Source organism: Ranitomeya variabilis, chromosome 3 (genome assembly GCF_051348905.1).
Source record: "Ranitomeya variabilis isolate aRanVar5 chromosome 3, aRanVar5.hap1, whole genome shotgun sequence".
In the NCBI taxonomy this organism is placed as follows: domain Eukaryota; kingdom Metazoa; phylum Chordata; class Amphibia; order Anura; family Dendrobatidae; genus Ranitomeya; species Ranitomeya variabilis.
In genome coordinates this window covers 116,499,738-116,512,314 of record NC_135234.1, presented here as the reverse complement: position 1 = coordinate 116,512,314, position 12,577 = coordinate 116,499,738, and the positions used below count along the sequence as shown (strand labels likewise).

At 43.7% G+C, this 12,577-nt stretch overlaps 1 protein-coding gene across 8 annotated transcripts in view; it reads right to left on the bottom strand.

Moving 5' to 3' along the window:
- TSPOAP1 (TSPO associated protein 1) overlaps positions 1-12,577 on the bottom strand; it is a 268,852-nt gene that overhangs the window by 185,581 nt on the left and 70,694 nt on the right. The window contains exon 1 of one of the 8 annotated variants that reach the window (XM_077294579.1): positions 3,409-3,537. The exons of the other annotated variants lie outside the window; for them this stretch is intronic. Coding sequence (XP_077150694.1) covers positions 3,409-3,522 — 114 coding nt within the window. The 5' untranslated portion in view covers positions 3,523-3,537. Of the gene's footprint in view, positions 1-3,408; positions 3,538-12,577 lie in introns of those variants that run through there. 8 annotated transcript variants of the gene reach the window in all.

The window sequence follows — 12,577 nt, the reverse complement described above, 5'->3', positions numbered from 1 at the left end:
TTTAGTGGAGTAGGTAAAGAGATGGACAGGACGCCTACTCACCCTATCGCCATCTCAAGAGTGTGGCTTGAGAAATAAATGTCCAGCCAGTTTTTTTCCCTCTGTGTTGTGTGGAGGAAAGGAAGCCTCCATACTGTGAGAGATGCCATATGCGTTGAGTCCAGAAGTACTGGCAGGGACTGTGTATGAACAGTTTATTTTCTTTTGAGCCGGACAGGCTGTTTCACACGTAGGAAATGTGGTGCAGAATTTTCTGCACTAAATCTGCATCTCCTGGCAGAATCCGCAGGTGCAAATTTTCTGCAGTTTTTGTGCGTTTTTGTTGCGGATTTTGTGCAGTTTTTACCACTGCAGATTTTTATCATGGAGGGGTGCAGAAACGCTGCAGAACTGCACAAAAGAAGTGACATGCACTTCTTTTAAATCTGCAGCAATTCCGCACTGATTTTTCTGCACCATCTGCACAGCTTTTTACCATTGATTTACATTGTACTGTAAATCACAGTGCAGAACTGCACCTTTTCTGCGCAGAAATATCCGCTGCAGTTCTGCAGGAAATCTGCAACATGTGCACATAGCCTTAACCACCCAGAGACTTTAACCCTACATGTGCCTGTGTTCACCTGAAGGAGAAGCTAAGTGAGACAACCTTCCACAATAGGTAAAAAGTGTGAAAGTTTTATTGGTCTGTGATTGAGGTCTGGTCAGGTTGTAATGCCCACCACAAGGTCTCAGGAGTAGGGTTGAGCGACCTTAGCTTTTTTAGGATCGAGGTGGGTTTTGTGAAACCCGACCTTCTCGGATGTCGGATCGTATAACACGAAACCCAATGTATGTCAATGAATATCTCTCTCTCTCTCTCTCTCTCTCTCTCTCTCTCTCTCTCTCTCTCTCCTCCGTGCAAGGCATATGTTATTTTTGGACTCCGGAAATCACTACGTCCGAAAACGTAACATAGCACTATGATGCCGCAGGAGCCGGAACCTATGTCATCACGCTGCCCACAGTTAATTGGCTCAAGAAAATGGCGGGGAAGGCGTCATTCGAAACGCGACTTTGGCGCCAAGTTCGCGTTCCACGTGGCCGACCCACACTGGGATCGGATCGGGTTTCATGAGACGCCGACTTTGCCAAAAGTCGGCGACTTATGAAAATGAACGACCCGTTTCGCTCAACCCTACTCAGGAGCACATCAAAGGTTGTCATGAGTTTGTACTCCGAGACTCTTCTGTCTCTATGAGACTTGAAGTTACCTTTTAAGGCCGGGATCACACATACGCGTGATACGGCCGAGTCTCGCAGGTGAAATCCCTCCTCTGGCGCCGGCACTCAGGAGTGGAGCGTGCAGCCGCACAGCAATACATGGAGCTGCACGCTCCGCTCCGGAGTGCCGCCACCAGAGGAGGGATTTCACCTGCGAGACTCGGCCGTATCACGCGTATGTGTGATCCCGGCCTTATACTAGTAATTTCATGTCGATGTTGCTGTAATCAGGGATACAAAAATGTTTGGCCACAGGTAGATCTATTCTTTTCTTCTTTTATTGTGTGGCAGAGAATTCATCCTTGTAAGTAATTGCCCTGTCTCCCCTACATACAGACCCCCAGTTGGACATTTAGTACAAATAATTAGGTACACCACATTAGATGTGATGCAGCTGAAAGTACCTGGGATCTTGTAGTCCTGATGCGAGTTGGGGATCTTTATCTTGTCAATGGTCATTATAAATGGACAGGTTTTGCATTTTTTTCTGAAAGGTTCCTGTAGCTGTTGGAGAGGACAGGGATCTTTTTGTAGTAAAGGTTATAATTTCTGTGCAGCTCCCCTTAGCACCTCCAGATTTGGAATGTAGGAGACCACTCTAGTACTCTACAGTAGTCCACCTGAACAGACCTCAGGACAATAAGAAACTTTCACACTCTTGATCTATGAACCGTTCCAAAATGTATACAACTGTTTTAACCTGTCACAAAATGATAGTGCAGTTTCACCTCACTTGTCTTAGGCTACTTTCACACTAGCGTCATGCACTGTACGTCGCTATGTGACGTTGCAGCGCACCGACGCATAGTGTGGAAGCGCCGCACAACGGGGGCAGCGGATGCTGTTTTACATCGCATCCGCTGCCCCATTGTGATGTGCGGGGAGTTGGGGGCGGAGTTCCGGTCGCGCATGCGCGGTCGGAAAAGACGCTATCGACGCACAAAAAAATGTTACATGTAACTTTTTTGTGCAGACGGTCCGATGCAACACGACGCAACCGTCGCACGACGGTTGCGACGTGTGGCAATGCGTCGCACTGCGTCGCTAATTCAAGTCTATGGAGAAAAAAACGCATCCTGCAAGCAATTTTGCAGGATGTTTTTTCTACAGAACGACGCATAGCTACGTGCAGTGCACGACGCTAGTGTGAAAGAGGCCTTATCCATTTCTTTATTCCTGTGTCCTGTTGTGTATAAATATGTGACTTCAGATATTCTATGCCCGATGAAGAGACCCGAGTAGTCTCGAAAGCTTGCAATTTGCTACCATATTTTCAGTAAGCCATTAAAAGGTATCACCCACGGAGGACTCTCAATTCTTAATATTTTTCTACTCGATATGCAACATTTAACACTTTGCTAGTAAATAACAAATAATAATTTTACGGAGGAAGACCATTTTGGCTACAGGATCCTGTATAACAGAGGTTGGGCAACCTTTTCTGGTCCCAGAGAGGACATTCGTCATAGTGAACGACTTCCAAAAGCCACAATAAAACTTAAAAGGGATATAACCTATTGAGACATTTACGTCATATCAAAAGTATAAGCTGTAAATGTTTAAGAGATGCAGGTTCCTCTATGAAGGGTCCCACGTATCTGGAGAAGGAAGGGGGTCTGCTCATACTCCAGCAGTACTCTAGTGAGTAGACCTTGCACATGTAACGCTCTCCATTGAAAACTATGGATGTTCTAGTAGGTGGCTGCATTTCACAATTTCTTTAAAATAGCAGAGAGAGCTGCACACATAGGCAGCCACCACTATCTCCTATGCCTCTCTGTGGAGTGCTAAACGGGGGTCAAGGACCTAAAGACAGTTAATGCATGAAGCACCCAGATATGGCTACACGTCCTCTCTCTGACATGGAAACTATTGTAAACAGAAGATAGGGGGCTGCACCAAAAAGCAGCACGTGCAGCATGTGGCCCCCAGGTCGCAGGATGAGCATTCATGCTCTATCGAGAGCTTTTCGCTGCTCTCAGAGGTCCTCTAGTAAAATAAACACCACTTAAAACTATGTTAAAGGGCACATAAATTACAGTTGTTCTTTTGTACAGAATACAGAAACCTTAGATAATTTTTATGTCTAATTAAAACAAACAAAGCTCATCCTTTCTGGACCTAATAACATTTACAAATACTTACTGTGATCTTCACTGCAGTACAGGCAAAATGCATCTTTCCATAGTCGCAGCAGCATTGATTCAGTGGGGCGGCTGGAGTTGCTAAGCTGGCACTCCCTTTGAACACGGATTTCATGTTCCACCCATCACGAAGTGGACTCGATTATAAAACGTATCACTTTTTAATAGGGATGACTTTAAAGCAGTTATTGCACATAAGAAATTGCAGTCAAATAAGGCTCAAAAGGCTTATATCACTGTTTAATCCTCTGAAATCTCAAGGAAGCATTTCCTAGTGTCAGCTTAGAGCTTAGATACAGGCATGTGAAGCTCTCTATAAACTCCCTCCACACACAGAGTAGGAAACAAGCTAAATTAACAAGGAATTTAAAAAAAATAATAATGTGAGCTCAACAGTTTACAATAAAAAAAAAGCCTTGCACAAGCAAAGATTAACATCACTGGCGACTGCATCTACAATGCCAAAGAATTTATAACATTTACTGTATATTAATGAAACCGGTTGGGAATGGCTATGTCTACATGATTTCCATATAGTAGAGAGACGGAAATTGGAATTTCTGCAGAAATATATCATACAGCTAAAATAACACTGGGAGCGATTAATGAAATAGCACCTTATGAGATGTAACACTAGAATACATAAAGCCCTTTGGTACTTTTAGGGATGTTCAACAGTAGAAATCACACAAATGTGTAATAATGCAGTCCCTGAAATTGCGCTCTAGTGCTAGAATAGAGAACTCTTTTACAAGCAAAGTATTGGAGATTTCTACAAATCAGGCCGACATGGTCTAGAAAGTATGTACGCTTAGTCCCTTTTTGTTTATCCCCTTTTCCATGAAGCTAATCTTCGTTTTTCCTCTTTAGCATTTTCCTCCCAGTTTTCCAAGAGCCACAGCTTTTTTATTTGATCAGTATGGCAGCCTGTTTGTGTGGAGGAGCATTAGTAAGGAATTACGTAAATTGAATTTACCATATAACAGGAAGAAAACTTTGTGGGGTAAAATGGAGAGAAAAAAACAATGCAATTTGACTATTACTCCAATCATGGCAAAAATACAAAAACGCTACTATTCCGGATAGTGGTCACGCAGACTAAACGTGCGGTTACTGGGGCAAGAGGTGATTCAGGAGAAGATGTTAGATGCCAAGGTAAGAGAGGATGTGTAGTAGAAGGAAAGGGTGCTGAAGACAGAGTACAGGTCCAGGAGTATAGAAAATGTTCTGATAGCTTTGGTAGTTAGTAGGGATTTTGTAACTCTTGTTAGAGCAATTTCACTGGCGTGCTGGGGATGTGTAAAGAATGTTTTTGAACTAGTAAAAGTAGTAAAGTATAAAAAAAAACAAAAAAAAAAAACCATAAATCTGGTATTGCTATAATCGTACTGACCCGATGAACAAATCAGTCTCATCACTTATCGCACGGAGAACAAAAAACAATAATTGAATTGCTGTTTTTTGTTCATTCTGCATCTAAAAACTCTGATTAAAAAGTGATTTTTAGTGTGCGATAGCAGCAAAACATAAAAAAATATCAATGTGGTATCACTGTAATCGTACGGACCCAAAGAATAAAACAGTCTTATCACTTCTACTGCAGGGTGAAAAATGAACATACTATTCTTGTACTGCTGTCTATTTGTTAATTCTGCCTCCCAAAAATCGGAATAAGGCAAAGCTCACATTTATCCTGTATGGGTATACAGGTAATAGTATAGTTAAACCAGTCTTACCTGTGTGCCTCTTAGCTGCAGTGTAGATGTTGAGAAAAGCAGTTGTAATGTTACAGGTTTATGATTTCTTCCAGGCTCTGGGATGTATGATGCCTGGAAGAAATCCCTGTCTCCTCTCTTCATTATAATGGCACTACTGCACAGTGACTCGCCGGTGACTGCGCAGAAGATCGATGAAGACTCTGCCCATAGACAGGAGGATAAGGTTCACCTAACCACACGAGCGCAGGGCGCATTCACAGGACTACAGCGCAGCAACTGCACGTCACAGGAGGTTAGTGTGGAGGGAGGTACTATTACAATGAAGGGAGGAGGCAGGGATTTCTTCCAGGCACCGCATACCCCGGAGCCTGGAAGAACTCATTAACATATAATATTAAAACTGCTTTTCTCAACATCTAGACCGCAGCTATGAGGTATACAGGTAAGACTGATTTAACCATTCTATTACCTGTATGCCCATAGTAATAGCTTAAACTCGTCCAGGCGGTGACAGATTACCTTTACGGTAAAAATTGGCTCCGTCACTAAGGGGTTAAAAATAGAACATGTAATTATGTGATAACACCAGTAAAATATCCAAATTGGTACTGTTCACTACTTAGCCCTGAACTCTGTGATATCATGAAGTAACCTAGTCACCTACACATTTTCCCCATAGATTGGGACTTTTGTAAAAGCCACAGAATTAGGACAAACACATTGACACAGTTTTTGCAAATTATGATTTTTTTATATTTTTCGCCAGTCTTGGCCAGCTTCATCAACGGTTTAAAAAAAAAAAAAAAAGTGTAGTGACCAATAAATTGATCTTAATTTATGTCACAGAAGTGGAATAAATTATGACAAATGTATTACTATCACTGGCTGGTACTTATTTTATGCAGCCAACACACATCAGCTAAATTATGAGCCAAATTCATTAAGAGGCACATGCCAGTCTTTCATAAGGGCCAAAGTACCAGACAAGCAGCACATGATATGGGTCTAGATCCAGGCTGTCATAATGCCCTCCTGGCAATAAGAAACACATATAACATATCAATACACGACACTGAGCCTTCCTACTGAACAGAGGCTGGCACAAAAGCATGGGGAACAAATGACTGCACTTACCAACTATGGCCTTAGAGCGGCAAGAGAAGGCCCTATAATGAATAAATGATACCTTACAAGAGGAATATTTTGCACTTTGCTTAGCAGAACCCAGGAGCTCCCTGCTTTTCACTATTATGGTATGCGCATACAATGTTTTTCAGGCATATTCAGTCTGAAAATGTGCTGGAAAAAAATTTAACATAATGCACAGAAATGTAAAAATAAACATTGCTGTGTACATGTTTAGTATTTTGTTACATCTTAACAGCTTCAAGGTTTGAATACCGTGAAGCAGCTTAAAAAAGCAACATGTACATTCTTCGGGTGGCTTCATTTGGATACCGCCTGCACTATATCATTAAAAACACAAAAAGTTCCCTGTCGACTGAAAATAAGGAAGGCAAAACTATTGCATGAGAAAAAGGAAAAAGAAACGCGACAAAAGTACAAGTGTAGCTTATCAGGAAAAAAAAAAAAGCCGGCTTCTTCCTAAAGCATCTTTGCCTGGGAAACCTCAGTAGGTCTGTCGGTGTATTAAAGATGTCATTTGCACATATGTTTACATCAATGATTGGAGATCTGGTCTTTGTGGATGCAATCCAGGGGCCTACGCAGCAAAGTAGCAGCTGACTGGTGAAAAAAATGGAGTAAACAGAGGATGAGATGGGTCAGAATCAGATATGGGAACAAGGATAAAACTGCAGCGACAAATACACTATGTTCCAAATTATTATGCAAATTACATTTTTCTCAGATTTTCCTAAAAGGTTGGGGCAAATGACAGTCAGTCTAAGAAAAGTCATCACCCGTTAGAATATACATTGAATTTTATTGAGAAACCTCCCAATGATAACAGTATAATCTCCAAAATGAATAAAAACTCAAAATGCACTGTTCCAAATTATTAGGCACAGTAGAATTTCTAAACATTTGATATGTTTTAAAGAACGGAAAATGCTCATTTGTGGAATTTGCAGCATTAGGAGGTCACATTCACTGAACAAGAAAAGCTATTTAACTCCAAAACATCCTAACAGGCCAAGTTACATGTTAACATAGGACCCTTCTTTGATATCACCTTCACAATTCTTGCATCCATTGAACTTGTGAGTTTTTGGAGAGTTTCTGCTTGTATTTCTTTGCGTGACGTCAGAATTGCCTCCCAGAGCTGCTGTTTTGGTGTGAACTGCCTCCCACCCTCATAGATCTTTTGCTTGATGATACTCCAAAGGTTCTCTATAGGGTTGAGGTCAGGGGAAGATGGTGGCCACACCATGAGTTTCTCCTTTTATGCCCATAGCAGCCAATGACTCAGAGGTATTCTTTGCAGCATGAGATGGTGCGTTCTCATGCATGAAGAAGATTTTGCTCCTGAAGGCACGTTTCTCCTTTTTATACCATGGAAGAAAATTGTCAGTCAGAAACTTTATGTACTTTGCAGAGGTCATTTTCACACCTTTAGGAACCTCAAAGGGCCCTACCAGTTGTTTCCCCATGATTCCAGCCCAAAACATGACTCCTCCACTCCTTGCTGACGTCGCAGCCTTGTTGGGACATGGTGGCCATCCACTACTCCACCCATCTGGACCATCCACAGTTGCTCGACACTCATCAGTAAACAAGACTGTTGGAAAATTAGTCTTCATGTATGACTGGGCCCACTGCAACTGTTTCTGCTTGTGAACACTGTTTAGGGGTGGCCGAATAGTAGGTTTATGCACCACAGCAAGCCTTTGAAGGATCCTACACCTTGAAGTTCGAGGGACTCCAGAGGCACCAGCAGCTTCAAATATCTGTTTGTTGGTTTGTAATGGCTTTTTAACAGCTGCTCTCTTAATCCGATGAACTTGACTGGCAAAAACCTTCCTCATTCTGCCTTTATCAGCACGAACACGTCTGTGCTCAGATTCAGCCACAAATCTCTTCACAGTATGATGATCACGCTTAAGTTTTCGGGAAATATCTATTGTTTTCATCCCTTGACCAAGGCATTGCACTATTTGATGCTTTTCAGCAACAGAGAGATCCTTTTTATTTCCCATATTGCTTGAAACCTGTGACCTGCTTAATAATGTGGAACATCATTTTTAAGTAAGTTTCCTTTAATTAGAATCACCTGAAAAACTAATTATCACATGTGTTTCAGGTTGATTTCAGTGATCCATTGAGCCCTGAGACACAATACCATCCACGAGTTTATTTGAAAAACAAAACAATTAAATCTTTACGACACTTAAATCCAATTTGCATAATAATTTGGAACACAGTGTAGTTGGGTTAGAGTGTAAGCGAGCACACAATAGACTAAGGCTACTTTCACACTAGCGTTAACTGCAATCCGTCACAATGCGTCGTTTTGCAGAAAAAATGCATCCTGCAAAAGTGCTTGCAGGATGCGTTTTTCTCCATTGACTAACATTAGCGACGCATTGCGACGGATTGCCACACGTCGCAACCGTCGTGAGACGGTTGCGCCGTGTTGTGGCGGTCCGCCGGGAGCAAAAAATGTTACATGTAACGTTTTTTGCTCCCGACGGTCCGCTTTTTCCGACCGCGCATGCGCGGCCGGAACTCCGCCCCCACCTCCCCGCACCTCACAATGGGGCAGCGGATGCGCTGGAAAATGCATCCGCTGCCCCCGTTGTGCGGCGGAGACAACGCTAGCGTCGGTGACCTCGGCCCGACGCACTGCGACGGGCCGAGCCCGACACTAGTGTGAAAGTAGCCTAAGGCTGGTTTCACGTTTGCGGTTGTGTCCGCAGCGTTTATGCCGCATTTTTACCCATGTGTCGTGTTTTCCTATCTTTAACATTAGAGACGCAGGCGCCTGCGATTGGATGCTTTTTGCCGCGTTTGACGCATGCGTCATTTCGTTGTCTGCGGCATGGCGTGGTAAACGCTACATGTTGTAATTTCAGAGGAGTGAATTTGCCGCCTAGAAACGTATGCAGTTGTTAGCGGAAGGAATGCGGCGAAAAAACGCACTTGTCTATGAGAACGCATGCGTTCGCAAGCACATGTTTGTTTGCGTTTGTAAACGCATGCGTTTTTCCACAGTAAAGCTGTCTAGACACCCATAAGCCACCCCCCACATACAAACTGATAAAAGGAGGGAGTGGGCATTTGTAGGTCACTACTCAGCCGACTGGGAACAAGAGAAGAAGCTCCGAAGCTGTGACGAATCTACTTTTTGAACAATGTGAGTATCAAAGCCAATGTCTGTATTTTCTTTTTTCTCTCTCTATATGTCCTAATAATTTTGGTCTCTTTTTTCTTGCTGCATGCATCAGAATGTCATCGTCTTCTTCTGAGGAGCAACATCTTGGGCCTGAACAAGGTGGAAATGAAAGTGGAGTACTCACCTCTTCAGAATGGTAAGCATTTTTTTCTTTTTCAGAACAGTTCTTCAACTGCGGCAGAGGCCGAGCGGGAGCAGCATGGACATGTTCGTGTGGCAAGGCGGCGTGTAAGTATACCTGACTGATTGTACTCTGTTTATTGTATCCGGACTGTACTATTCTTGACTGTTCATTTCTTGACTTTGCTTATTTCTTTACCTTTTTGTTCTTGAGGTTTTTTTTCTTGACTTTAATTATTCTTGCCTGTTTTCTGTCTCTGTTTTCTTTACTTTCCTTATGTTAATGTCTCCAACATTAATGTATTTATTTATTTTCTAGGTTCCAGAATGGGATGAGGACCTCATTGACAATGACATCCTCATCTCCTTGGTCCATGAGCGAGTCCGGTTGTGGGACACCCGGGTTCCGCAGCACTCTGTCAACGTGACCTTCCGGCGACTATGGAATGAGGTGGCCCAAACGATGATGGATGGCTGGTACAACACCCTGGCACGGGTCCGCAAGGCATTTCGTAAGTATTGCAATGTGGTGTGATGCAGCAGTGACCTTGGCCAGGATCACACAACTGTGTGTGATGAGAGAAACTCCTGAGAATCCTGGCCAAAAGTGCCTTGTCCCCAACCTCTTTTTTTTTTTTTTTTAACAGTGCTCAAAGTCAGAACACGTTGGCGTTCGATGAAGGATCGCTTCAACAAAGACCTTTGTCAAGAGAGCCGGGTTTCCAGTGGTTCTGGAGCAAGGACAAGAAAATATAAGCATCATCGCATTCTGTCATTTTTGAGACCGGTCCTTGCCCAGAGAACGTAAGTATTTTTGTGGTGCATTGGATTGCCTTATCTGTATTTTTTGCTTCCACAGAAGTTGGCGCTTTTACTATTATAAATGTTTGGTACTAATGTTTTTGGTTTTTTTTTCACAGCACCTGGAGCAGCACTCTTGACCCTGGTTCTGGAGCGGTCCTTCATCAAACAGCCACGGACCCATCCCAGCCATCCAGCAGCGCACCAGCAAGTGGACCTGCAACAAAGACTGGAGTCAGGAAGCTGGTCCATCAGGTGTTCCCCTGTCCCAGTCCTGTGCCTCTTTTTTGGGGGGCTCTTTCTGGCAGAGGGCCTCGGACAAGACACTCATGCCCGAGTTTTTGCACTTAAGCTCGATCTTTCATGATGGACTCAAGGCGATGGGAGACAGACTGGATAGTGGCTTCAACCTTATGAATACACTTATCCAGGATTTCAACCAAAGCCTTGACCAAGTGAAAGCCGACCTCCAGAGGCCAGCACATCATTTTTTCAATCAAATAGAAAAGGGCATGTCAGAACACCTTACATGCAGGCTATGCAGCAGACTCGGTATTTTCAGCAGCCAGTGGTGGCATTTCCACCTGTGCCAACACTGTCACGCTTAACCTCAATGCTGAGCTCTGCTGCATACCACTGCACGGCCACCACCATTCCAAGCACTGCCGGACACCACTAGAGCGCCACCACCATGCCGAGTGCTGTTGGACAGCCCACCGCCACCACGCCAAATGCTACTCTTGCTTGGACATCCTCCACTGCCACCAGCATTGCAACAGCAGCACCCGGACCATGACAGGTCGGCCACCATCACCAGGTCCCAGCTACAGCAGCAGCACCCGGACCCTGGCATGGCTTTCACGTCCAACAGAATTCAACAACAGCAGTACCCGGACCCTGGCATGGCCTTCACCACCACCATGCAGCTGCAGCACCCGGACCCTGGCATGGCCTTCACCACCACCACGCAGCAGCACATGGACCATGACAGGTCGGAAACCATCACTGGGCCGTAAGAAATGGGCGCACCGAGGCTCCCCAGACCGCAGTGCCGATCCCAAAAAGGGAAAAAGAAGAAACAGCGGACTATCGCCATCCCTCCCCCCTCACCTCCCAATGTGTCTGTGATGTCAGGTTTGTCTCGCTCTTCCAGTGTGTCTCTGCCGTCCCATGCCTCTAGTACCATCCCTGAACTCCCTGACCCCATTAGTTTAATTGACCCTTCTCCTGCAACCCCTGCGTTGTCTTCAGCCAGACAGGCCTCACAGTTACATACCCCCCCCAGTTCCGTCACTCTACCCCAAGCCGACGCAGTTAATTTTTTATTTTTGTTAGCAAATTTCAAATTTTTTTTGCTCCCAATACTGTTTGGTTCTTTGTGTATTTCGCCACCGGTAAGACACATCGTGCGCCGAATAAACACACTGCGCCGTACACTTTGTGTTTCTGCCACCTCATAGCTCCAGGAGTTAGCCAAGTAGAACACTGCAGCTTTGCTTCTTGTGTTTGGTATGGAGCTATGAACTGTGAAAAACTAATACTACTTGTATTTTCTCCATAATCTCTTCAGTCTGCTTTATCTATGTGACGCAGACTGAAGAGACAATGGAGGTAATACAAAGCAGATCTATACTCAAATGGTCATGTGTCAAATAGTGAGTTCATGATGCACAAAACCCAGCATCTTGAACTAATTTATGACACCTGACCTGGTGAGTATAGAACTGCCTTGTATAACCTCCATTTTCTCTTCAGTCTACGTAATCTATTTCACGCAAACTTAAGAGACAATGGAGGTCATACAAGGCATATCTATACTCACATGGACAGGTGTCAGAAATAGTGAATTCACGAGTCTGGGTTTTGTGCATCATGAAGTCATTATTTCTGACACATGAACTGGTGAGTATAGATCTGCTTTGTATTATACCTCCATCTTCTCCTCAGTCTGTGTTCAATAGATAAAATGCAGAAGAGATTCAGGATGTAATAACGTCAACTACCATACCACTAACAAGTGTTTTTTAGAGGAAAGACATATGAGACTCGTTACAGGTATCAAAACACGATGTTTATTAACAACAAATATTAGTAACATTTAAAACATAACTGGTACAGACCCAAGCCCAACAGCACATTTTACCCAATATTATCTTGCCATGCCACACGTCCGATGT